We start from the raw sequence: 26,493 nt of genomic DNA on the forward strand, positions 1-26,493 counted from the left end.
ATAAACAGCAAGGCTTGCCAAGCACAGAGACTCCTCAATCCCCGTAAAGCGTTTGCTCCTAATTCCCATCCACGTGAAGAGAGGGGAGAAGGGGTGGCGGTCCTTCCAGGATCCAGCACCTCCAAGCAGCTCTGCTCTGAACCACTCTGCTCACTTTTCCCTCGAAAGACTCTCAGGAGCATGCACAGGCATAAACTTCTCCTTGTCTTAGCCAGAACAAGTGGCCAAGTGACACTGTTGTTGTGTGGGTTTGGGGGGAAAGGAGGGAGGAGGTGTGATTTTTCAAGCTTTCGTGTGTCTTGCTAAAACAGAAGAGCCTTTCTGCTGTCATATTTCATCCCATCTGTCAGCCCACAACAGATGGTAGAGGTGCCAAAGTCTAACATACCACTAACTGCATCGCTGCGTCTTGATATCCCACCTCCCATGGGGGCTGCTTCCCCTTCCCCCTTACAAAGTAAAGGTGTACATGGAAGGAAGAGAAAATGTTCATTAAGAACACAAAGTTTTGGCTTTCTATCCAAAGAAATAAGCGATCCCTGGGAAACATCATTCTCCTCTTATACAAGCACACCTGACATTTGGGGAAGGAGCTCTCCGTGGCACCGTAGGGACGGAGGACGCAAGCTTTTTCCACGATGGAAGATGCACCAGTCAATAAACCAGCCGCACAAGTGAGCCATGAGCAAAGGATTTCTCTGCTCACGCAGATGGGATTAAATTAATTGTGCTTGGATGCTTTCCCAAAGGATACATCCTTCTCTTTTAGCAGTGCCACAATTTGTTTTCTGCAGGCCTGTGTCTGCCACTGAGCTTTGAGTTCCTCTGACCTCCCTTCATGCTGGCCAAATGGGCTCTCTCGAAGAGCGTGAAGCCCAGGAGCTGACAACTATCTTAACACCCAGAGAGACTCTGGGTAGGCAGAGGCATATAGCCCAGAGTAATTTTTCTTCTCAGGGAGATTTCCAGCAAAAGAAATTATTGTATCTTATATGTCCTAGCAGTAACTGAATGAGAAATGGACTCCTAGAGGCAACAGTTCAATTGCAAACATTTTGTAAAAATTCCAGCTGGTAGAAACACCAGATGTTCAGTGAGCTATGGATTATGATGGGGTATGGTCTTTATTTGCTATGAGGCTTGACATGTTATCTACATGGATGCCAAGCCCCCATATACGTTCTGATTGACACAATAGACAGGGACACACCAGAGTTTTGGGGAATAAATTTTTTAAATGACAAGCAATTCTCTCTCAGTGCCACCACACTATTAGACTTCGCAAGCTAAATCAAGCTCTGCAATCAGTGCGTTGGCAACAACGATAAAATAAATGCGTAACAGCAGGTAGAAATTTGAAGCAGAGACAAATTGACCAAAACTAACACAATGTAGGAGCTTAAACTTGCTAAAAAGAGGGAAGTTTTAAAAGTGAGTGAAGTTCTTCAAGCAAGGGACAGCCGCAGGGGTTCAGACCTGCTGTTGGGCTCACAGATCCCGAGCCCATGTTGGTGAGGCATTTGCATGACTCATGGCACAAATGACTACAGTCTGCAAGAGTCCCTCACTCTAATTGCTAGTAGCTCATGTCCTGGGCTATAAAGTACTGCTAGGAACATCCAATAGCACGGTGCAGTTGAGTGGCTGGTCCTAAAGGGACTAAGTATTTCACGTTATTCCTCAGGTCTTGTCTTCTCCATCTCATCCCATCCTCCAGTCTTCTGCTGACTTCCTCTGCTCCCCTGCACCAGGGTGTCCATAAAAGCCTAACCCTGCCCGATCCTGCCTGCTCTGCCTCTAATTCCCCTATTTGAGAGCAGATCAGAGCCTTGGGGGAAGGGTCTCTGCTCCTGAGGGGGCTGGGATCAGCCCTTTCATACAGGAACTCCCCAAAAGTGTAAAGTCTGGCTGGGTGCAAGAAATGTACCGAGCCAAAAGGGAAAGATTGCACAGCAGGACTTGGAGAAGAACCTACCCAAACCCCTCCACCAGCCGGAGGACATGACCGCTCCCAGAAACACGCTACAAGGCCAATGGCTTGTCAAGAAGACAGGACAGAAAGGCTAACGACACACGAGGGGTTTTTTGGCAGGTGCTCTCACCAAGGCTACATGGCCGGACTCAGGCTCTTGGGGAATTTGTTCCATCTCCTCTGCGCTGTGCAAGGAGCAAAATATACGACTAGAGAGAGCCTGCGTCTTCCTATTTATTTTGAATCTTTGCTAACCTTCAGCTTTGGCTGGAACTTGAACCTCTCTTGTTTTCAAGTGGGTTTGGATTTCTGGCTGAACATTTTCACACCTCTGGGTGGAACAGAGTTACGAGATAATGACATGCTGAAAATAAAAGTGAATTTCAAGCTAAGCTGTTCTGTAGCTTAATGTCTATCTGGGGAATTTCTCCTTGGTAATTAAAGCCAGAGTGTCTGCATACTAAAACAAATCTTGCATTTGAATGTTTAATATCCCCATAGCATGGGTGATTTTTTTTTTCCTTTGGAACAAAGTAATTTTTGTAGTTGCTTTCTTTAAATGGTGTCTACAGATCTCTTCAGTGTGTATTGTTGTACAGTTACGCTATACTCCTAATTGCAAAGTTTCTTAGATCTCAGCTGAGATACTTTGGTCTGCCTACAGGTACCTTTGGGAAGGAGGCAAAATAGGAACATGTAGGAGAAAGCAGAAAACAAGACTCAAAATATGCTGAATATCCAAGGAGGAAGTTTAAGAGCCTGAAGTATGTGTAACAAAAAAATTCTTGCTGCCTTTTTCAAGTTGAAACTTGCTATTACTGAGTTTGCCAAAAATGCCTACTTGGAACAATTTTATATATTATATGTTTTAGAATAGAACTGTGAATGCGCCTTTTCTTTTCATGGTAACGGAAACATTTCTCCTTGCTATCAAGCTACTGGCTTTTACAAAATGCCTGTCTTTGGAGGGAGCAGTCGCTTAAGTCTCTCGACCACAGTTTCAAATCCCCCAGTGTCCAGTGCAGTCTCACCCAGCCAAAAGCATCTGCAGAAGCTGCTTGTTCGCTCGGAAAGGGGCCGCGTTTCACCCGCTCCGAGCCGGTCAGTGGCTTCAGCAACCCCCGGAGTGCTGCACCACACGTGTCCCCACGCGCTCTCCGTGCCCTGCTCTCCCTCCCGGCCAGCATGGTCCAAGTTTGGCACAACAGCCCTGGGCTGTTATGTTTGAAAACACGCAAAACCTCGGCTCTGGCCTGGCTGGAGGGCGCCTGGCATCCCTGCCGCGCTCGCGCTCCCCCCTTCCTCACTGAACCGCAGCTGCTGGCCCCGTAACTGCCTTCCACGCAGGGCTTTCGGTGCCTCCCCGCAAACGTTTCCATCCTCTAATGCTCATGCCACAAAACCTTTTCATTTGACAAAACCCTTTCGTACATTTACAGCATACAAGGGAGCAACTCCTCAAACGCCGAAGCCTATAAACCTTCCCAGCCAGAGCCTGTCTAGCCTGGCAGCACTGCCAACAGGTTTCAGCACAGCCACGCAGGAGCAGAGGGAGATTTCCTTAGCCCAGGAGGGGCAAACTGCTCAGAGGATTTGTTTTCACAGCCACAACAGACCTAAAAATTCAAGAGCCACCCCAATGAGAGCCATAGCCCTGGCCCCAGCCCAGGAAAGTGGCCAACAGCAGGTTGCTGCAGGAGACAAATGCCTTCTATGGTGGCATTTTAGCTCTTTTTTGGGTCGAACAAGGTCCCACCCAGATTTTCTGCTGAACAAAGCTTTGAAAGAATTATGTGCTTTTTGCAACGGTGTATGGCCTTGTGAGCTTGCTTCTGGCAGGGATGTGTGGAACCCTTTGGGAGGCACCAGCGTGTACAGCAAGGTCACCGTGGCTTGTGTTTCAAAAAGGAGATGACAAAAGCAGGCTGAAACAGCTTTTTGAAATGCACAGAATTATTCCAGTTATTCATAATTTCATTTTTTAACTGCAAAGGATTCAGTCTTTGTTTTTACAGATAGCTCTTTATTCTTTTCCTATCTATTTTCTAGAAAGCAGGACAAAGGGGAGGAAATAAAACATGTTTAATCAAGGACATCTCCAAAGAGCGGACTAGGAGTGTACTTAACTCACTCGGTCTGCAACATATGTAAAGAACCAAATGCCTTTCTGCTTAGTGTGATTATTCACAGGACTCCAGATGCAAAGGAAAGATCTCATCTTCTTACATGTAAGCATCTTTATGCACTGTAAGAATGAGATTATCAAGTAATCACTATAAAAATGAAATACCTCTTTTCAGGGCTATGTCAGTCAGTTTTCTTGGCTAAATAATTTTACGCTTTTATATTAGTTGATTGGAATACAAATAAAGTGATTTACATTTATACATGAATGCATGTGGTTTTTCATGGCCAGTCTATAACTTCCCAAAGACAAACCTGAAGGCACATAGAGACAGAGCTGTCAGTATGGGTTTTAAATGGAGCACATATGGGGTATAGAAACTATGGAAAAAGTAAGAAGTCCAAGTGATGGGTACTGATACACATTGACCATGACTATTCTTTCCTTTATTTCCCACTCCAGAGATAGATGGAAGCATCTACCCCTGACACCTTAAAGCTTCAGCGCAGGACTAACGGTTGGGTCGGTTACTCTCTGCTTGCAAGCAGCTGCAAACATATAGATCTGAAACAGGGCATCAAGACAGAGGTGCTTGGGGTGGCAGTCCCAGGGTGCAGCTCATCTCTGCTCTCATTGCAAACCAGCAATGCCTCCCCAGGGTACATGTTGTTACACAAGTGGAAATCAGCTTAGGTTAGGCTTAGAGATGCAGATAATACTGAAAATTAGTGAGATTTTGTACATGGCATTCATTAAAATCTAAGTAACCATCTCCAATTAATTTCTTTAAAATATTTCTGGCTCTTGAGCACTAATCAGTCATTTGAGAAACTGGTTTGCACTTGTAATCGCCAAGGCAAGCCCCCAGCTCCTCACTGTACACATGCATCGGGCAAGAGTTTGCAACGAAATTAAAATCACAGCTGTGGTTTGCAGAGCTCAGAAACACATCGCACATATCTATTAGGTATTTAATCCCTGGTAAACTGTTCCTTGTTCCTTTAGGAACTGGGAATCCAAGGTCCTCTCCTAGGTTTATCTATCTAGTATGAACCCCCCTCAGATGATCTCTCCATGGAGCCACTGAGGCAAGCGGAGGGCGTACACAGCAAGGGCTCGCTGCTGACAGCCCCGTGGGAAGGGGTGACTCCCACCTTCATCGCAGACGAGTAACACAACCGGGGTCCCGTGCGACCAAAAGGAAGATATTTATCCCCAAAACCTGACAGGCAACGTTAGCAACAGACATGGCTCACTGCACAGTGAATAAAACATGCCGGTGCCATCTAGACACCCGCGGAAGGAGTTAACGGCTTCTCCTGCTGGAAATATTTCCTCCCCATGATGTCTCACTTCACACTGAACGTTAAAATATTTTTCCACAGTTAAAGTGATGCTTCGCTGAGATCTCAGCACATGCAGTTGGGTTTCCCTATATTTGTATAAACAAGGTAAACTTGAAATATTTGTGACTGAAATTTTGTCTGCGAGTTTCTTATGATTATAAAGAATTTAATGACCATTGAGTCACATATTCTGCATCCAGTCAGGCCACTGCAAGTTGGTAATGCATTGATGCTCTGACTGCCTGTGCAAGGGTTTTTTGAAAAAAAAAAATTTAAAATTTCAAGTGAAAGGTTTTTTTTCCTCTCTCCACTTCTCCTGTCATACTCCTTTTTCAAATTCTGAAAATTTGTCAGGAGGAAAGGCAGCCAGCTCCGAGAGGGTGCTGCTTAAAGGCAGATGTCATCCCAGACTGAGCAAATAACAAGCCAAGAGGAAGTACAAGGCTTAAAATGGGAATGGTTTTAAATACGAGACTGATCAGGCACTGCAGCAGAAGCAAGGACAGATGAAACTATCTTCTAACTGTTCACTAAGCAGCAAAAAACTGGTAGTCTGGAAATGGTGCCTGACACACAGTGACAAGGAAGGAGCGAGGACTGCCCTGCCACCCGCACCGACACATGCCAAGTGACTGCTGGCTGGACTCAGGCGTGCACAAAGCACCCCAGATTTCTGCAGCACTTTTCTTTGGGAGGAACAATCTCAGGGATGAGACATACTCACACATCTGATTTAATATACGTGTGATCTTCCTGGGTACTTCAGCTCAGTATAGCATCTGCCCGGAGCGGGAGGATGCATCGCCTGCCTGTTACGTCCCTTAGGTGAGCCCTGCAGCTGTGGGAAGCTGGTTTTCACTCTGAGTTTCCCTTGACCCTTGAATTCCTCCTGGCTACAGCTGCTTGCTTGTTCTCTGCCTGGGGCTCTGCATTTTCCCTACATCTCCACTGCACAGTAGGACTCGCACCCTGTCCCAATCAGGCTGTGATGTTGCAATCATCACACTGGGCAGAGACCAGCAGGGATGTTCTCCACTTGAAAAAGGGTCTTTTTTCTAAAAATACCAAACACAACGGAGCTGGCAGTGCAGAAGAGATGCTGGAGCATGTGGATGGAGCAGGTGTAAGCTGAGCATAACCCTAAGCCACTTCCCAACACCACTCACTGGCAGGAGCTGCTTTTGCTCTAGGACACACTCAAAAGCATCTTTATATTCTGAACAAATAAGGTCATTTAGGCTTGGTTTAAAGACTGGGAAATTGCAAATTTCCAGTAATGGCTTTGGTAATGGACACCGGTTAAATTTAACCTGTAGGTTCAATTACAATCCATTACACAGAACAAATTAAATCAATGCCACGTTAATGCTGCAGCGGATTGCACCGTGCAACCTGCGACAAACACGACTGCAGCAGCTGTATCAGGAAAGTCCTGGATGACGGCAAACGGCCACATCACAATCTGACATATTAGTAGTATTTTCTCTTTCCTTTTACCATTGCTACACAGGATAATGTGGTTGGTCAGAAGAAAGAACTATTTTCCACCAGAAAATTAAAATGGCACATCTCTGCAACTGATTCTTTGGTGAGACAGTCTGAAATAAGATATTACTTGATATCAATGGAATCAAGCAGAAGCAAGGCACTTTATTTATTTACTGTTTCTGTAGGGAACCCTTTATCTTGTCTGTTCTACCTCTCCTCTGTGAAGATTTCCTCTCCTTTCCTCACCATTTTCTAGGGAGAGAGGAAAGGTCCCAACAATCCCCAAATGAAGAGGATTAATTTCCTTTGAAGTGGAATGAGAGAATTTTTCCTTCTGTAAAAATTCATCAGTTTTGAATTATGCAAACTTAAATAAAACTACTCGCATCTCCTTGCAGCAGGAAAATCTTTCTCTCAAAACCCCGTGATGCTAAGATTACCTTCCCTCGGTTTAATCTTTTGCTTACTGTTACCATAGTTATTTCCTTTAACAGGTACAGCCTTTCTGCGCTGGTGATTTATTTTCCTTTGTTATATTTTTCTGATGTTCTTCATTGGTGGCTTTCAGTCACTTAAGGCACAAGTCTCAGCCAAATGTCTGGTTTCTGTCAGTCATAAACTTTAGATTTTTCTGAAATCCAGAACTAACTCTTTCCTTACATCAGTCCTCACTAAACTCCCACCGCCTTCCCTTTGAATTGCCCTTCACACCAAGACTTCAGAGAAATATTTCCTCTACCTTAGCGTAACCTTATCCTTGCAGTCACGGAGGAGAGGGCTGCCCGTGGAAGGGAGAGTGCGATGCAACCCTACAGCCCGCAGATGCAGAGACCTGACCCAACTTCAGCGCAGCGGAGGATCAGCACACAGCCCTTAGCAGCCTAGCAAGGCCAAGGGGTGTATCACGGGGCGTGATGCACTGACAGGTAACGGGCGCTAGAACAAAATAGCTCTCGCTGGCTTTACAGTCTTGATTTATGAGAAAATGGATGCACAGCAGCACTTGCTTTTTATCACAAGCCTTCAGGAATCAGTAAAAAGAAAAATAAATGTATGAACAGCCACAGCTTGATGGGTGCGTAGAATGATAACTGGAAAGTGAGGAGCCTCATAAACCAGCACAGACACACAAATGTGCTGGGAGCTCAGTGTAAAACTGGAGATACTCCAAAGGTTACTCCAAAGCAAAATAATTTGGCCGAACCCAGCAGTAATTAGCAATAAGCAACCTCCCTGGCTAGGCTTTGGTCAGGGGCATGGTTTCGTTTGTCTGCTGAGGCAATGCCTAAGATCTCCTCTTCCCTTTTTTCCCCCCACCAATGAAGCTCTGCTGTCACAGACACATGGCTCAGACTCCAATCCTGCAACCACCCAGCTACTGTTCATTATTTGTGTGAACATCATCACTGCAGGCAGTGGGAGAGAAGCGGGGAATCCCACAAGTACATACAAGATTGGGACTACACTCCACCCACATATAGTCTCTGTTACCCTTGATGTTAAAAGTTTAAATCACCATTAAGATATAGAAACAGGTGAATGCAGAGATGCTTTGGGCATTGGGCCACTTGATCTCCCAGACCACACCACAGCCTCAACCACCAAAAAAGCAAGAGGTTAGGACCTATGCCTGAAAATGCTGCAAATGCACACTTACAATTAGAGGCCCTCTGTTGTTTTCACGGTACTTGTTCTGGAAGAAGATATAAACCACGGTGGCAGCCAGCGAGTAGAGGAAGGCGAAGACTGCAATGGTGACGAAGAACTCCGCCGAAGAAGAGAAGTCCCCTATCAAGGAGAGCTTTTCTCGGCGCTTGCCTTCACAAGTGGGAGCATCGAAATTCACTTGATGCAACCTGGAAGACATCCCAAAGAGCAGGAGGTGAACTACAGAAAAAGGAAACTGTTACCTGAATAAAGATATAAATACATTTGCTCTGTCTCCCTATCTCGTTCCTGATGCACATTGATCCTCTGCTTGAATAACTGGCCCTATAAGTAGTCTTGTGGGCTGTGCTCTTCAGAGCTGCTCGTACACGTGAGGTTACTTCCATGTAAGTGTCTAGGTGAGACTCAGACCTGAACACATCTTTTACTCAATCTCAGAGAAAAGTTAATGTTCCAGTGGTTTGGTAGAACCCCCCCTTTCTCTCTGGGGTTTTGCCATGGCAACAACTGAAAAAGGGTAACATGAGAAAATCTGATTCTTGAATTCTTACAATCAAGGCGGCAGAAAACAGGTCTTATCGTCTGTATCAAGGCCATGGGATACCTGTATTTGGAAGCTCACAACTTCATGTAAAATAGCTTAGTGCACAACTACCTGTGGCTGTTAGCCCATGGGGCTGTGAGCCATATAGTGCCTCTACAGTAAAAGCTTTTAAAACAAAGCTGCAGCAGAAATACACAACTTGGGTCACAGAAACAGTCTGCATGACATGGTTTAAGCAATCAAAGCCCTAACCTTGTACTCACACACTGTTTGCAATCAGTGACCGAGCTAATAGATTTGTGGTTCTGTCTGGCAGCTCCTGCCAGACCCTTCTTTGCTCTAATAATTTTAATTTCTGATTCAGAAAGAGAAAGGGGATCCTTGGAGGGGGTACTTTGGCTGGTCCTGTTGCATGGCCCAGATTGGCATCAGTGGGGACATGGGGCCCGATGAGGGACCATGGTGTTCTGCTCTGCACAGGGAGAGCGGAGGGGATGAAGCCAGCAGCAAGTTAACAGCAGCAATTAAAGTTATGATCTGGTGCAGAGAAAGGATGAGGCCTTCTGGGAGACATTCCTCTACTCAAGGGCAATTAATGCGTGCAACAGCGAGCCAACGGCAGCAGCAGCCATGAATATATGACTAAATAAAAAGTTAGGTCCCTAGAGGAAAACAAAGAACCCGCAGTAGAAATCACAGAAGATGGATTAATGGACGTTGGAGGATTGCATGACTTTTTGCTTTTTCCTAGTCCAAACTAAACGTACCCAAACACGTAGGCAGAACCTTTTCATCAGCGGTTGACGCATAACGCCAGTTATTTGCCTCAGGCATTTTCTTCCCTGAGCTTCTGTCACTATAGTAGTGGTGGGATGAAAACAAGAAATGCGTCTGCCTAGATTGCAGAGATGAGCAGCGGCTGACTCGCCTCCCCTACGCGAACACAGCAAAGTCTGATGAAAACTGAACACGAGAGACTCTCTAATGCTCATGATCAGACAGTTTCCTGACTTGGTTTCAAAGCTTCCTGGCATCAGTGCACACACACTTTTCGTCAGGGCTTATTGTTCTTTCCTTAAAGGGGGGAAAAACAGGGAAGGAAGATTTCCTAGTGTCTGTCATGCCAATTCTGCAGCCTGGAGGGAAAGTGGCTTTGCTTTACCCATCACTAGGATTATGGAAAGCTTTGAAATGCATGATTTGCATGGTCAGAAAAGAAAGCTTTCTCTGCTTTCCTCATGCACAGCTGCTTGGGCACTGTATTGACACAGAACAAGACTGGGAACCCAGTTCAAAACCCCTTGAAAACCAGCGGCAGCGTCGGTAGAGTTTTGGATCAGGAAGAAACTTGACCCCACCCCTCCTTCCCCAGGGGAATGCAGTGCTGTGCAGCCAGAGACTGTGCCCACGGTCCTCCGCAGGTCCTGTCTTCAGGGCTTGCGGCTGGGTTCAAGCCAGGTTTCACTTTCCACCCAGCCCATGGGGCTGCAGCCCAGGGTCCAGTGGTCCCAGTGGTCTCCCATTCACTGTCAGACCCAGGGTCCCCCGATCAGCCCAGACCTTGCAACTCAACACAAAGACGTTCAAGGTTGGGTGGGGGAGTTTTTTTGGTTTTTTTGCCCCCCCCCCTTGCTGAAGTAGCATTTTCTGGTTCTTAAATAATTGACCACATTTGTTGTGTTTGAACAGCCACACTCAGGTACCGCAGCTGCTTTTTAAGGGCCCTGCTGCGGGGTGCAGTATCTGCTTTTCCAGCTGAGCACAGCGAGAAGGCTCCGGCCCCTCACAGGGAAGCCAGGCTTTGCTGCGAGGGTGGGAGCTCCACAGTTTTATGTTAGCAACTCACACTGCAAATAGGCTTTAGAGAATTGCTCTGGCCCTCACATTGCTTTCACAAGCACTATGGGACTGAGCTACATTAAATACAACCTAATTGCTTTGGGGAAGAAAAAAGAAGAACAAGGCAATTCCGCATGCATTTTATCGTATAAAACACATCTTTAGGGTGGTTGTTTTTTTTCCTCCCCTGGAGTCCTGAAATAGCATGCCGGGCAATGCATGGTGTTGCAAGTAGCAGTTCAAACTCCTGCGCATACCAAAGATGAAATAACGTAAGGAATGTTTCTATCAAGATTTAGACCAGGAGTTGCTGCCCATCTGCTGCACCTCCGATGGCCTCAGTCACCACAGCCCCATCCAGTCCAATTACTGACAACCCGCCAGCCTTTCTGAAACATGGTAAAGTAACTGAGACCACTTTCCTTTTCTACTCCCTGTTTTCCTGATTGCACCTTAGTTGCAGTCACTGCACTGAATCATGATAAGCCAGAAAAAAATGTTCATATATTACATTAACATCTCACTCCTATCTTCCCAGCAGTGCTTTTGTGGCCAAGCATCTGTCAGTGACACCAAGTCACAGAAGCCTTCTTCCATCAAGTTATTTTTATTCACTTGCTTTTCTTTTTAGATTTCCCTAGCCTCTAAGAGATGTGCAGTAATTGGTGCCTCTTGTGGCCACCTCACCTCTGCCCAAACAACTGAGATCTCAGTTGTGCAAAGGGCCTCAAAATAGACCATGACTCAGACCTGGGAAGATGAGATGGTGGCAGGGAAGAGGCGAGTGAGCCAAGCCCTGGGGTGGTTAGGGTGGATGCTGACTTTGCAAGATGCATTTGAAAAGTTTCTTTAAAGCAGGGGAGGATCAGTGACAGAAAATCCAGTTTTACTAACTGAAACCTCTTTGATCTGGAATGGCATCTCAGAGAGAAAGCTCCGATTTTTCCACCGATGTTGCTGAGTCAGCCTTTCTGGGGGCAGGATGGCTTGGTGATGACTCACAAAAATTAATTTCCTCTACACCTCTGCCTCCCACTTTTGATGTAATTCTACCTGTTCTGCCTCTTACTTCCTCTGACATTCTTCTTTCATCTGCTCTTATCTCATTCTTTACACCCCACCTTTTCCTTCAAGTCATCCTAGGCCAGTGGGTTCCTTCGGCTGCTTTTCTATCTCCAGCACCACCCCTGCATTTCACCCTTGCTTCTCCATTTCCTAAGCAAAAATCAGGAGCCCTGAGAGTCACCCTTTGCAATCACGCCCTTTGCACTTTGTTAACACATGAGCAACACTGTTGGGCTGCATTAGCAGAAGTGATTGTCACTGATTGATGGACAATGCAAACAAGGAACACTTCAGTAATAAACTTACCTAATTAGGGAAAAAAGTAATGAAAAACCTTTCCCCTCTAAGTTCCTCCAAAAAGTGAGCTGGACAGAGCTTTTTGCTTTGTATTGCACTGAGTATTGTTATTAATTCAGAAATAAAGCTGACTCAGGAAGGTGACCTGGCACCCCACACTCAGCAGAGCAGCACTAAGGTCAGCCTCGCTGCTCATCGCCACTGACACCATCCCCTTCGCCTGCTGGGTCTGTTTGTTAACAGCTGCCATTGCCTAGCCATCCAGGTCTGAATTCCCTCAAATTCACTTGAATCTGAAGCAGGTCCACCATAGGCAGTCAAGTTTCACTGATGAAGTCACAGTAATTAAGGGCTTCTGAGGTTTCTTCTACCATTTGGCAAACTTTCCGTTGCCGTGGGAAATATGATGACAAGACAGCTGTATTGTCTAGCTTGACAAGATCAAAAGAGGGCAGGAATGTTTTACAGTGAAAAGAAGGATTTTTACATTGTTCCACAATAGCAAAGAGCAGTTAGTTACGTTTTCAGACACTAATTACCCCTGCTCTGAAAACAATACACGAAGCCAGACGTGTCGAACAAAGCTACAGCTGTTACATGTGCATGGGGGAGCAGAAGCTGTGCTCTCGCCATGCAAATGTGAAGTTGCCTTTCTTTCCTGAACTTCCTTAGTACAATATTCAAGGCACAGTTTGCTTTAAATTATAGCCTCTCTTCCTTTCGAGCAGCCCAGTCCACCTGATGATCCTTGAGCACAAAAATGGTCAGAGCCAACCGCCCCAAAGACCCGTCTTGTCCCATGTCCCACTACCAGCAGACACAGAAGAGCCCAAGCAGGAGAGTATGCACCATGTGATCTAATCTCATCTGACTCACAAAACCTCCCCCTTTAGCAACGCACACAGGGCTTAGACTTGAAACCAACAGAACATGCAATTAACAGCAAGTATGCACTCAAGTATTATTGATGAACCGGCACAGATTTCCTCTCCTGCGCTTTGATCAGTGCCTGGATTAATAAATAACAAAGTTCTGCCTCCAAAAATTCTCAATGGGGGTTAGTGTTTCTCCATTCCTTTACTAGGATGTGGTGAAAAACGGGCAAAAAAAAGCTGTTTTGGCAGGTTGTCCTATTTTCTGAAAATAGCATCTTGTAATCCACCCCCCAACCCGTCTATGACATGCTTGAGCAAAATCTGCAACACCCACACACGTGCTTGCAAAAATCCAGAGATCCATTATCCTTCCATTGGGCTTTATTTCCCCCTCACTTATTTCTGGTAGTCAAACTGTCAATTGTATTTACTGTCTGCAAAGCAATGAAATACACCACTGGAAATTAGTTACTGCAGGTAGCACTCGTGGAGGAATTTGTTGTGAAATATTTATCTTGGCTGATAATCTCCAAAAGAAGGGAAAAATGACATTTCAAAATACAGTAGTGAAATGCTGAAATGCACAGGGCATTTAGCACAGGGCATCTTAGCAAGTCAAACTGCTCTGGCGAGGCACAAGAATAGGACAGGGGTTTTGGTCTTCCTTTCTCTGCGATACAAAGTAAAGGCCTTTCTTTTAGTTAGCCCTGGAAACGCCACGGCTCCCTTGTTCCAGAGGACTGTGCTGATGTGCTTGCACACCAGTGCCTCCAGCCAGCCAGTCCCTGGGCAAATGCCCCTTCGAGGTGCCAAATATGGATTTTTTCATAGGTTTAGTGGAAGAACACTAATAAATGGGAGCCTTTCCTCTCACAGCAGAGCTCATCATTCCCATAAGACTTCTCTAGAGATGTTACTTGCATGAAGAAAAGTACTTTAAAAGTAACCTTTAATACTCAGGTGAAAGTAGAAATCTGCCTGAGAAGGAAAGGTCTTTTCTCTAATGAAATCGAGGTCGGTTGACTCTTCCAACGCTCTTCACAGCCTGTTCTCAGGGAGGAAGCAATGCACACAGCGCTCCTCACTGCAGAGAACGTTTCCCCCAGTGCTGGGCATCCCCGCATGTTCAGTGCTAAATCCTGGCTATCTGAAAGGCTGCCCACACAGCAAGGAACAGGCTTCCTTCCAGCCTTTGGGAGGGCAGATGGAGCTAAGCTCTGCAGCTTTCTCCTCCTCCTCCCCCCAGATCTGCTCTCCGAGGACAGACTCCTGAGGGGGAACCCTGCAGCAATGAAGCCATGCTACGAGCTCTCATACACACCATGAACCTTGCAAAGGGAGCCACTACTAAGAAGTTGCTCTCAGTCCATATTTTTTGCCAATTATAACGAGTATCCAGTAATTCCCATAAGAGCTGAATCTTTGCACCCAGGCATCCTGGAGCTGTTGAACTTAATCTCTTTGAGGCAGTCAGCCTGTTAATACCACATTTGAACTGAAGTCATTAACACTGAAGTTCTCTCCAGCCTTTCAAAGTCAAACAGCTGAAATGTTGATAGAGCCCTGGACAGCTGTGGGGACATGATGGGCTTAGCCCAGCAGCAGGACAGCAGGTACCACAGAGGCAACTGCTCCCTGGCCCTTTTGCACCTGTGATGTTCTGGCAAAACCAGAGTTTTCCACCCCTTTGCTAACAGCAACAAGACTGTTTCTCACCCCAAGCCTGCTCTCTAACAGCTCTTTTCCCAAGAAATTACCATTTATGCGAGCATTCCCGTCCCCCACCTTTCCCACTGCCCATCTGCCACGATGCACATCCCAGCGCTGCCTGCATATGCCACAGCCATTCGAAACCGTGAGGTGCTTATCGATATTTCCTATCTGTCCCAGCAATTTTCCATACATCACTCTACCAGCCCCCAAAAAGCAACACCCCCTCCAGACTCCCCAGCGTCCAACGGTATAGTACCCTCCTCTCCTTGGTCTCCTCCCCTTCCAGAGCAGCAGCACATTAGTTTCTACCACATACCTATCCCTATGAAATCAGTTCATTTTCCTCCAGAGATAGGAAACAAAAATCAAATTCTCCAGCTGACTCAGCAATCCAACCTTTTGTTTCTTTGCTTCTAAATGAAGAAAGAATACAGTTTGCTGATCAAAGAGTATTTGAAAGTATTTGAAAGTATTTCACTTTGAACTTCTGTCCTCTCAATGAAACCTCTCAATTTCTTCCAAAAAATATCCCAAAGCCCATATCTCTCTAAAATTATTCAACACTACCAGTAGTTTCACACAAATACATACTTCATCTTGAAAACATTTATTCCTAACTCTTGTCCTGGACATTTGAAAATCCTAAAGATCTCCCCCTTGTCACAGCTGCCTTCAGTGGCTTATACCCATCCAAATGCATGTCCAGAGCAGCATCACCAAAAAATCCCAGAAGACGCTGCTGGGAAACTGACCAGGAAAGCTGTAAAACCTATATTCTCTTATGGTTTATATCCAGTCAAAATAACAGAAAATATTTCCCCCCCTCATATTTTCAATTTCTTAACTTGTCAGGTTCCCAGCCCTCACTCGCACATAGCTGTTGTGCAAACATTTGGCCAGTACTATTTTCCTACAGTACTGTTTTTAATAGGACAAGCTGTCAGCCACAGTTGCTGTCTCAGCACACCACATTGCGTGCGCCGCGCTGGGAGAGGTGGTAATTCCCCAGTGCCAGCAGCTCGGCGCAGGCACGCCGCAATGCCTACCCAGAGCATCGCAACACGCGCGTCCTCTGCTCCGTCCCTCTCCACCTCATCTCTTCTCCTGTGAACACAGGAACTCAGAGACACTCCGAGGTGCTCAGGTCTCCAGGAAGGGAAGCTAAAAAACCCTTTTGAGGATGAGGTCTAAAGACATTGGAATAGGGACAACGCCAGTAGTGGTGGGGAGAGGGCACCAGTGCCACGTCCGCAGCTTGGGATCCCTCTTGCAGAACCCACTCCCAGTGACTGCGTTCACAAAGTGCTTGGAACAGCCTGTGCAAGAGCTTCGTCACACTCCCAGAGGAAGAAATGTCCCGGACCCATGCCAGCCGTAGCAATGAACCTCCTCAGACTGTGCACGTAACAGTAATGCAAACTCTAGTACTCCGCCGTAGCACCAAAAAGGAAATAAAACGGCTCATTATAGAACACGCGCCGCCGGGAGCGCTCGGAAAGCTGAGTGGGTGATCCCAACCCCACTTCCAAGCCTACATCCAGACCCAGATTTGTCTCCTGAGATTTTTTCACAGCTCTTCTCAGAAACATGCCTTTCCTTGCTGTGCAAGCAGAGCATAGCACTCAAAGACATGCTCCACTGGTCTTTACAAACCCAAATACCTTCTCAGATTGTGTACTTACATTCTTTGCGGTACAGACTGGTGGCATTGTGCTCTGATTTCCCTTCACTGAGCTGTTTTCTTGGGGTGAACTGCTTCATAGTCACTGGGAAGCTTAGCTACCATCTCTGAAGGAAAGTAACCCTTGATTATCTTAAAAAAGTCATCATGTCCATGGGACAATGCAAATTAGGAGGCCTGGAAATGCCACAGGCATGTATTTGCATTGCCACATACACAACTGTCCAACATCACCCGGTCCCACCATAAGATCCTGACTGAACCCATAGCTCTGATGTCCCTCCTGCTGCCCTCTCCTCCGGACCGACACAGGAATCAGCTTCCAAACTAACAACCCTCTGTCAGAGCAGAACAAAAGCTTCAGTTTGGAGAAAAATCTACAAAAATCTAAACATCTAGAGATATAACATAAGCCACGGAAAGCATAAAGCAAAGACCTAAAAAACAGTCCTTGAATCTAGTAAGACCATTTCTGGGAAGTGGGTGTATCAAACCCCTGGGCAGTGCTTTTGCCTGGAGCGATGTGGGACTGCTGAGCCCCCTTCCTGCACCCCAACACGCTCTGCTGCTGCTTGCATGCGTTCATAACTCACGCCACCTCCAATCCACCCTGCCTTCCACAATCAAATGGGCAAGGACCTCCATGTAAAACCAATCCAAATTCCTGGGCATCACCTGATGTTCAGCCAGAACCACCTGAAAGCATAAATCCTTTGCCCTGTGAGAAGCAGGGTTCACATACAGTTTAATCTAGGTCTATAAACCCTGAAAGCAGCAATTTCACCTCCAAGACCAGCTGAGATAAATGCAAGAGCAATTGCAGAAGATGCAGCAACGTTTATTCCTTTGTATTGTATTTTAACATTAACTTTGTATTTTAACTATAATTTTCCCAAGTATATTGTCCTAAGGAACTTAAAGCAACCAAATTAAGTTCTCTGTAGAGTTTTATGGCATGACTCCAATAAAACTCCCAGTCAAAATATTTTCATTCAAAGTACAGGTCAAATCCTTTTCTCAGGGAGCCCGTGGGCTCAATCGCAGGCGGAGCAGCACACAGGGCAGGAGCCGAGGCAGACCTGCAGGTCTGCTGACGGACCTGCGGACAAACTGCTGGCACCTTCACATTGAATAACCCATGAAGTGTCGCTTCTGGGAATCCAGACAAGACAGTGAGAGGTACCTCACTGGGTGGGGCTATGCTGGATAGGGTTGGATGCCAACCCTCTCCAGAGTCTATTGAATAAAAAGAAATACTGCATTAAACTCTTGGCAAATAAATTCATGTAGAAGCCAGGTGTGAGAGGAGACCAAAGACATCCCACGTATCCAGTTCCCTACGGGCCAGGGGAAACCTTCAGGGCTGCTGCACAGCAAATGCACATTTGGGAGCAGGGAAAAGACGTGTGTTGGATTGTCCCCTAGCTGGGTCACCGCATGCCGTCTGGGGTATGGGATCAAATGCCAAACAAAGCAAAGCTGAAAGGTTTCTGCTTTGGTTGCTTCTGTACTGGCAGCATGAAAACGTGCAAAAAGAAATTTGTAAGGGAAGTTGTAAAAAGCCTGACTTTTAGAAAAAGCCTTTGTGGCAGGCACAGATAAAACACCATCACTGCACAATACTGCAGAGACTATTCATGAATATATATTAAAAATTCAAAATGTTAAAAAGCTGCATATATTAACAAATCCAAAAGTGACTTCCACTTTAAGAACAAATTCTGGCTAAAGTATTAATGAAGAATTTTTCTGGCACCAAAACAGTGTTAAGCATAAAATATAGCCTCTATGAAGCAAAATAAGCCAGTCTGGATCAATACCATCCAAATTCATCAAGAATCCAATTGCTTTGAGTGCCAAAAGAAAAGTTTCTACAATTTAACAAAGATTTAAGCAGCAATGTTCTCCCTTCTCTGCAGCTGGCACCATCTCCAGAAAGTTGCTACCCCTTTCCTTCCCATTTACTTTCCAGCCGTGTGTCCATGAGCTCTGTGTTCATGCAATGTTTATGCATGGACGTTCGTAACAGAAGACAACAGCTGACCAGTCTGAAGAGTTGCAAAGCAACACAAGCCTCCTCTATGGCCCCAGTTCAGCACTCAAGGACACGTTTGCTTCAAGTTTTAAGGGATTAAAACCTACAAAGTAGAAGCTGGAGAACACTGAGGATAGCGGCAACTGGGAAGACCTCAACATCTGGAAAAGTCCTCTTGTCTGCAGAGCTGCTGCCCCTTGACAAGCCTACCGGCTGGAGCAATCAGCCTCTCCATGGTTGTGCAACAGACTGGGGACTTCACAGTTTTACAAATGTTGGCAGCCAGACCTCCTTCTCTGACCTACTCAAGCAGCATATCATTGCGCACAACCCAACACACCAGCAGCATGAATGAGCAAAGACTTTGCCACTTATATATCCACCCTTGGGCTGTGGCTTCTTGGCTGTGTACAAAACAGTTTGGCACAAAAGCTAAGCCATTCAGATCAGCTAGCAAATTGTGGGGGCAGTGGATGATCTCTTCCTTCATATGACACAGTGCATTGGTTGTGCTAAGGACCACATGCACAGGGTCAGCCTCAAAGAGCAGGTGAAGATGTGGCTGTATCAGATTTCTGGTGGTTTTCTATAAATCCCATGCAGGAACAAAGTGTCAAGTGACTGGAAGCATCTCCCAGTCCCTCACTGCTGGGAAAAGGGTACTTGCGTTTATCCACAGTTCAAACAAAAGTGCACACTGGCAGTAATAACCATTCTTTGGCCAAGTTGCCAATCTTGAAGATTTCTACAAAGTGGGTTTTGAAGACTGTAATTGGGGTCAGGAAGAGGCACTCAAAACTGGAAAAGCCACAAAGTCATCCTTATTTTTATCTGTTTTAATCAGACCAGCAATGATTTCAAACTCCCTGACGACAGGAATTAAATTGTACATTGTGCTCACAGACAGCCACTACTGCAGACCATGGCTGTCCAAGTACAGAAGCACAGACATTTTCCCCCATTCTACTATCGTCTTGGTCTAAAAAAAAACTTCCCACAGGACACGCAGGAGCAGAGAGAAAAACCAAAGACAATATTCCCAGAGCCAGCGTGGTCCTGGAAGACCCATGGACACTGGAGAACTGATTTGCAGATTTTCATTAGTTCAGTAGTCTGTAGCCATGCACAAGTAAACAAAAATCGTATCAGGGCTCAGAATTATGGCATTCACTCTCTAATAACAACTAGAGCTGGTTACAAAAATGTGAAATACTCTTCCCTATTAAAAACTATGTTCATTCAAAGCTGAAAAGAAATATATTTATTCTGCAGACCTGGATTACCTTTTCCCTGACCCAGGAGACAATGTAAGAGCCAACAGCTCTAAGCCAATAGCTCATTGATTCGAGTGCTCAGCTTGGCTATGCGAGCTCTGCGTCAGGTTGCTTATGGACTTGCTTCAGTACAGAGACTTGACCAAGGTCTGACGCCTTCACCACCAGGGAAGCCGTGAGCTGGGGCCATACTTTAAATAGGTCAGAAAGTTCTTGCATTTTTGTCACTATGGAATAAAATATTTTTACTGCGTTTCCATTGAGAAAAAAAGATTTTGAGAAAATGGAGCTGCAATTTTCTGGACAGCCCTATAAATTGCCAGAATGTATGAATCGCAACTAAGAAAAAAATAACATCTGTATTTCTTAAAGTTTCTTAAGTTAAAAATACATCTTAATTATTCGGTCTGCTTTGCATCATTAGGTCACATTAAATATGAAGAGACTTTTGTGAAGGTGTCACAACTAGAGATATCTGTATCCTGAAGGATTTATTTCCTGAATTTTGCTCAGCAGGATGCAACATTAGGCTCCTCACTCACATCATTTCCAGTTTCCACTAACAGTAGTTAAAAACCTAGAAGTCCTTGTTAGGCAGATCTATTCAACAAAAGGCCAGAATTAGGTATAAAAAGCACTGCTGAGATCAGGGTTTGAAACTGTTGTGGAAGAAGATAATTGAAGCCATGACCGAGCCCTTAGTGCCCATCCTAAAGAGCCAGTTTATATAATCAGGGTATTGATGAAAATCTCCAGGTTCGCTGATGTATTATTGAATGGCTTTCCTTGTTTGTTCAGATGTTAACCCCAGATCTGCAGTGCTAGATGAAGTGGTCACAGTTTGGCAAGAAAAGGGACTAAATTAGGGACATGTGGCTTTCATGGACCAACCGATTGCAGAACCAGAAGTGACCGTGCAGCTGACCATGCAGTGACCACGCAGGACCACTGTGACCATGCAGCTTGTGCTCTTCGCTGCTGAACTTCACCCGGCCATCCCTGCAACTCCTGCTTGTGCAAAAGCACAGCTTTTTGAAAGGCACCAAGTTTTGATCTAAGCAGTTCCAGGACGGAGATTTCTCCCTTCATTAAGCTGGAATGGGTCGTGCAGAGTTTAACCAGCGCCTCTCACCTCCCTGGGAGCTCTGCCAAATCTGCCTGGGAACTGGGGCATCTACATTTTGGCACAGAGCACACCTGAAGCTAGTGCAACTTCTGCTGACTTGCTTTTGCTTCTGTCTACCCACAGAAGTGTTCTGAGGCCACAACTTGCCTTTGCAGAAGGGGCATCTTCCGTGTGATGAAGATGTGCAAAATAAAACATGAACCTTTGGGAGTTTAACTGACTGGATGACTTTATTCCTTCCTATCTCCCACCCTCAACTGGTACGGCAGACCAAGACGGCTGGGAGGAGAGCCTGCCATAGTTGCCTGAAAGTCAGCATTGCAGGCAACTACTTAGTTTGAAGACTTCCTATTTATCAGCAGCTCCTGGTCTCCCAGCCATAATAGACATTTATAATCTTTTGGCTAAAATGTTTTCCACTGAATTCTGAAGCAAGATTTACTACAAATGGATAACAAAAAAAAGGCTAGTACACTCTGGCACAGAAATGTGCTAATGTTAAGAGGTTTTTTCCAAAGAAAGATAGTTGCAAGCACAAAGTTAGCTACTTTCTCCTTAATTATAATCTGTAGCTTCTAAGTAGGCAATTTAGATCTGGCTGTCATATTTCAAACGAAAGACTAGCCTACCCATCGCATGCAGATGAGACGTATGCTTTAAAGGGTGCTCAATGGGAATGTCTTTATTCAAATGAGATGCTTAGAGAGTGAATGAAAAGCTCCCATAAAATACAATTTCCTTTTCCTTCAGAAGCAAGGATTACTTCAAGAGACAGTTTTACTAGCACACTGCAAAGATACTAATAGGTGATTTAAAATAAAACGGAAAACAACATTTGTTTTGCTCACTGCTGTTATACAAAGACGTGCACAGACACATTCTTTCATCAGGCTCTCGCATTAGCACCACCAGGCAATCCCATTCTGTCCTACTAGTAACTATGGCTCAATTCTCCTAATGCCTATGTTCCTTACCTTCACCATTGGCTTAGGTGAGACTGGGTTTAAAATTTAATCATGTGATCCTCTGGGCCAATATTTTCCAAGTAGCTTGCAGGATGAAAGCCACAAGAAAAGGCAAGATATACTCCAAATGAATTCCCATGCGGCATTTAACTTGGGGATACCCTGTGTATGTAGGCTGGGCTAAAGCACCTCCAAAAGCTAAAGGCAAAGAGATTTTAGTTCAGGATCTGCCTCAAGACTTAACAGACAGCACACTTACGGGATTGTATTGAAATGCTCCTCCCTTCCCATCGCACTGGAGACCTGTGCAGCCCAACCCCTCCGCTCCTGGTGCTCAGCCCTACTGCCAGGGTCACCCTACTGCCTGCATCACCCTACTGCCAGGGTCTAAGCAAGGCATTCCTCCCTTGGTCAGGACAGGGCTCTGCAGAAGTAAGATAACCACAAAGCTGCAGGTGGTGATATTAGCAGATATTATCTCTGGCTGGCAGTGTGCAGCCGGTCTGTGCAGCACAGCACAGCGTCACGAGAGCATTTCTGCTACGCAAAGTTTCATTTAAATCAGTAGCTGAAGCTCAAACACTTCAGCGCAACTCTGCCAGTTACAAGAAAAACATTAAGTTTGTGACATGAACAATTATATAGCAAAAATCTTGCAGTATGGACTTGGTAAGTCAAGCCTGACAACTGAGCTGGTGACCAAAAAAGTTTACTTTTAGGAGGATTGGTTAAAAAGCACTTTAAAATTATGAATACCAGCAACAAATATGTGCACAGCAGGTATACTATTCAACCACTTACTATCAAAGTAAAACCAATGAATAGCGAAGTACATGATAAAAATGTTGTTGGGATCAGAAGAAAATAATAAACAAATAGGACCTTCACCAGGACCCTCACTACAGAAAAAAATATTGCTTCAGGGCACTTGGATGAGTCATAGATCTAATCTGAAAGGGTGATGGACTGCAAGAGTAACAAATAATTCCAAGATGCTGATTTCCACCCCCCCAGTCAAAGAATCATTACTGGGGTGAGGGTCAAGTTGATGAACATCTTAACGTGTGTCACATTTGCAATAGATACTGTACCAAGCACAGATCCTAATGCCGAGAAAAACCGCTAGTGTGGGACCAGAGAAGTTTTTTCCATGTATGAAGTTGTAAAACTTTAGAAATACATATACAGGTTTCCAGAAGAAAGGCTGATGTGTATTTTAAAGCATGAAGAGGTAAAGAAATCCTTTGTGATAAAACTAGAAGCAGGCAGAAGAAATGAGAGAAAGCTTCAGGTGATCATTTGAAACGGCCTTATGAAGATGAGTTTGGACATGGAAGAGTCTGGCAGGATATGTAGAAAAGCGTGGCAGAGCTCCAGGAGGCACTGCTGGGGGGTATTAGGGTTCGGACTACAGGTTTCTTTGCACATTACAGGGTGACTACAGGGTCACGGATCTGGGTTGCAGGAAGCTTAAATGAATCGGTGTAGTTGTAGATGGGAAAAGCACCCACCTTGCCTCCTATTCCAGGAGAGATGGTGGAGCCAGATTTGGGTTCAATTACTCAGCAGTGACGCTGGAGAGACTCCTCTGCGGGCACTGCACCCCAGCCGCGCCAGCCCGGAGCAGGAGCCCCAGCACAGGGTACCCTCAGACAGGGACCAGCTCTGCCTCCCCACGCTCCTGCCACGCGGCAGCCCCACGCAGGTACCCACCGCAGGGGCTTCTCTCTGAAGTGATCACTTCTCCCAGCCACGCATAAGCACCACTTCGCCAGACTACTCTGATGGTGTTCTCTAGTGATTAATGTACTTATCTGTATTTCCTCACTTCTGCCTTTTCAAAGGGGAAATGAATCCCGGTCCAGAATTAAACTGGGAAGAGAATGTGATTCTGCCAGAAATGAGAAGCAACCACCTTGTGCAGGGAGTTTCTCTGGGGTTTTTTCTTGGCGCTCCACAAATTCCTGCTGCCAGAGTTACAATGGTAGTAAGATAATGCAGGAGCCAAGCACAACTATCATCTTAGCATAACTTTAAACTAATATTAATTCTTTCTTGATTTTTTAACTGTATCCTTCAAAACTCCCTGTCTGCTGGAACAAATGATTTCCCTGGAATTCATTTACATTGTTTGCTGGAGACTTTTGCAACTTGTAGGCTGGGGCTGAGAAAAATCTCAGTAAAAAAAATCTCAGTATGGAGATGCTCCTTAGTTTGCAGGAGCATCTGGAGCTACCTGCTGTGGAGTGCAATGCTTCTTCAGTACATTCAGGACTGGCCTGGGGCTACATGAATCACTGGTTTGAAGTCAGCTTGGCAATCAGTATGTTTTAATCACACATCCCCAGACCCCATCAGCACTGGTTTTGCCATCCTGCATCCTCCCTTTCTTTACCTAAGGTGATGGGCCACAGAAGCACATGGTCACAAGTGAGATGCCTCCCCTTTCAGTCTGGAAAAGTCCCTCCCTTTCTGATCTTGCTTTAATGGGAACATTTTCAGGCTCCTTCAGTCTCATTTCCAAAACATTCAAGTCCTCTTGCTTTGCCAAGCTGTCCTGTTGAGCCTTACAATGTTTACTTGCTTAAAGCTCTTGACACTCACTCATCAACTAGACAAGGTCTAGCAGTTCAGCTTCTAGAAGAAGAAAACAAAACCTCAAACTCACAGCAACAGGAATGAAAGCAGATGCTAGCACAGCTGCATGGCTTTCTTCATTTCAAGTCATGCTGGAAGGCACAGCTCAAAAAGCAGCGCTCAGGTATTCGACCGCTTCAGTGTCATTGCTGACAGCCACAACAGCACTGCTGTGTCAGATGCTCGGCAGCATCTCTCCTTCCACCTACACCTCCCCCAGCTGTCAGCCAATAATCAGAACACTGAAGGCATTTGAAAGGAAAAGGCCATGTGAATATGGACTTATTCAGACCTGGATGCAAGACAACTGGTGGGAATTCATCCGACCTACACAAAGCCTACATGCCCATGCAGGCAGATGAGCTTCAGCATCACAGACTTGATGAGGGAGCCTGAACTTAAAACGTGTCTGCTTTTTCCAAGGGTATCAACTGCTCTAATATGAGATATTACCTTTCCCAACTAAGCTCACTTCTATTTTTAGAGCATCCCCTCTCTAATCTGTCAAAGGAGCAGTGGAGAAAAGTGGAAAGAGCAAATGTATGAAGAAGTCATGGGAATATTTAGATGAAACAGTAAAATGACACCAAGTTTCACAGGTAGCACCAGGCCAGATTTTCCAGGCACACATCTGCTACCCCATGTACTCTGTACATCTTTGGACACTTTCTGCAGGTGCCTCAGGTTTGCATGCAAAGTTCCAAATTGCACAAAAATTGAGTATCTTCTTGCTTCTCCCAAAACACCATCTAAGTGTCATCTCCTTTCTCACCTGCAAATTACAGGTATATTTCCACCGTGTGGCCAGCCACCCCGCTGTACCTGCCGTACACCCAGTTTCCAGGTGCAGGCTCCTCCTACATCCCACTCTGCTCCAAGCACACCCAGCCACAGCTGGGAGCCACACAGACAGGTCAAGGGCCAGCTACAGCCTCAGTTGGATCACTCCTGCAAATAAACCCTATTTTGCATCATCTTTTCAACACCCTGGAATGCTACAATTACCCAGCAACATTTGCAGTTTTCTAATAAGCAAGACTGTGGGAAATTGGAGATCCAGCCACATCCTTCTAAAAGCAGTGGTTGGCATGCCTGGCATAACACCAGGAGATACGTGCTGGCTACTTCTCTCCATTTTATTAACTTTTTACATAAAGTACTATTTTATAATCATGCAAATTAAAAGCACTTTACTGTAGGGTGTATTCCGTAATGAATGCCGAAGATATGACCTATTTGTATGTGAATCCCATTACAAATTCGTATAACTCAATTTTCAGGATCTATCTCATGCATACTAAGCAGAAATGAAAGAAAATGCAGACAAGTTCAAGACAAAAAATAAACATTTGTAATACCAGAAAATGTGACTCTTTGGAGTAATAAATGTGTCGAGGAAGAACAACAGTTCAAGGAATCAAATTCAGTTTCCACTGTTTGGAAGATGCTATATTTTAGAACATGTTAAAGAAGTAGATGCTATTGTGTCTGGTCTGTGCATAGCAATCATAAGCAAACAGCATGTGATTTCCCAAGGAAGCAAAATAATTTTAGAGTCATAGTGTACTGGGTTTGAGATTGGATTATGCATTCTTTTCTTAATCATCTTAATTCCTTAAAGGAATCACTTATACAGAAGTGAAAGGTTTCTAGAGTGGACTTGACATCTTTAAAAACAGAACTGTAGATGTTCTTTTGAAGCAGGATCCTAAATGGCATGAATATTTTTATATATATATTTACTTATTTTAACCTCACTATAGCTTTCAGACTTACTTAAACAACATAAAATCTGTTTTTCTCAGTCACCAGGTTCCAAGGTTTAAAGTATTCAGGCACTGAG

At 45.1% G+C, this 26,493-nt stretch overlaps 1 protein-coding gene across 1 annotated transcript in view; it reads right to left on the minus strand.

Moving 5' to 3' along the window:
- Nucleotides 1-26,493, minus strand: part of SYNPR (synaptoporin) — a gene marked incomplete at its 5' end in the record, with an annotated part of 109,035 nt that overhangs the window by 2,150 nt on the left and 80,392 nt on the right. The window contains one exon of the mRNA XM_072876422.1: nucleotides 8,589-8,787. Coding sequence (XP_072732523.1) covers nucleotides 8,589-8,787 — 199 coding nt within the window. The remainder of the gene's footprint in view (nucleotides 1-8,588; nucleotides 8,788-26,493) is intronic.

The sequence above is a fragment of the Ciconia boyciana genome, chromosome 11, assembly GCF_034638445.1.
Source record: "Ciconia boyciana chromosome 11, ASM3463844v1, whole genome shotgun sequence".
Classification (NCBI taxonomy): domain Eukaryota; kingdom Metazoa; phylum Chordata; class Aves; order Ciconiiformes; family Ciconiidae; genus Ciconia; species Ciconia boyciana.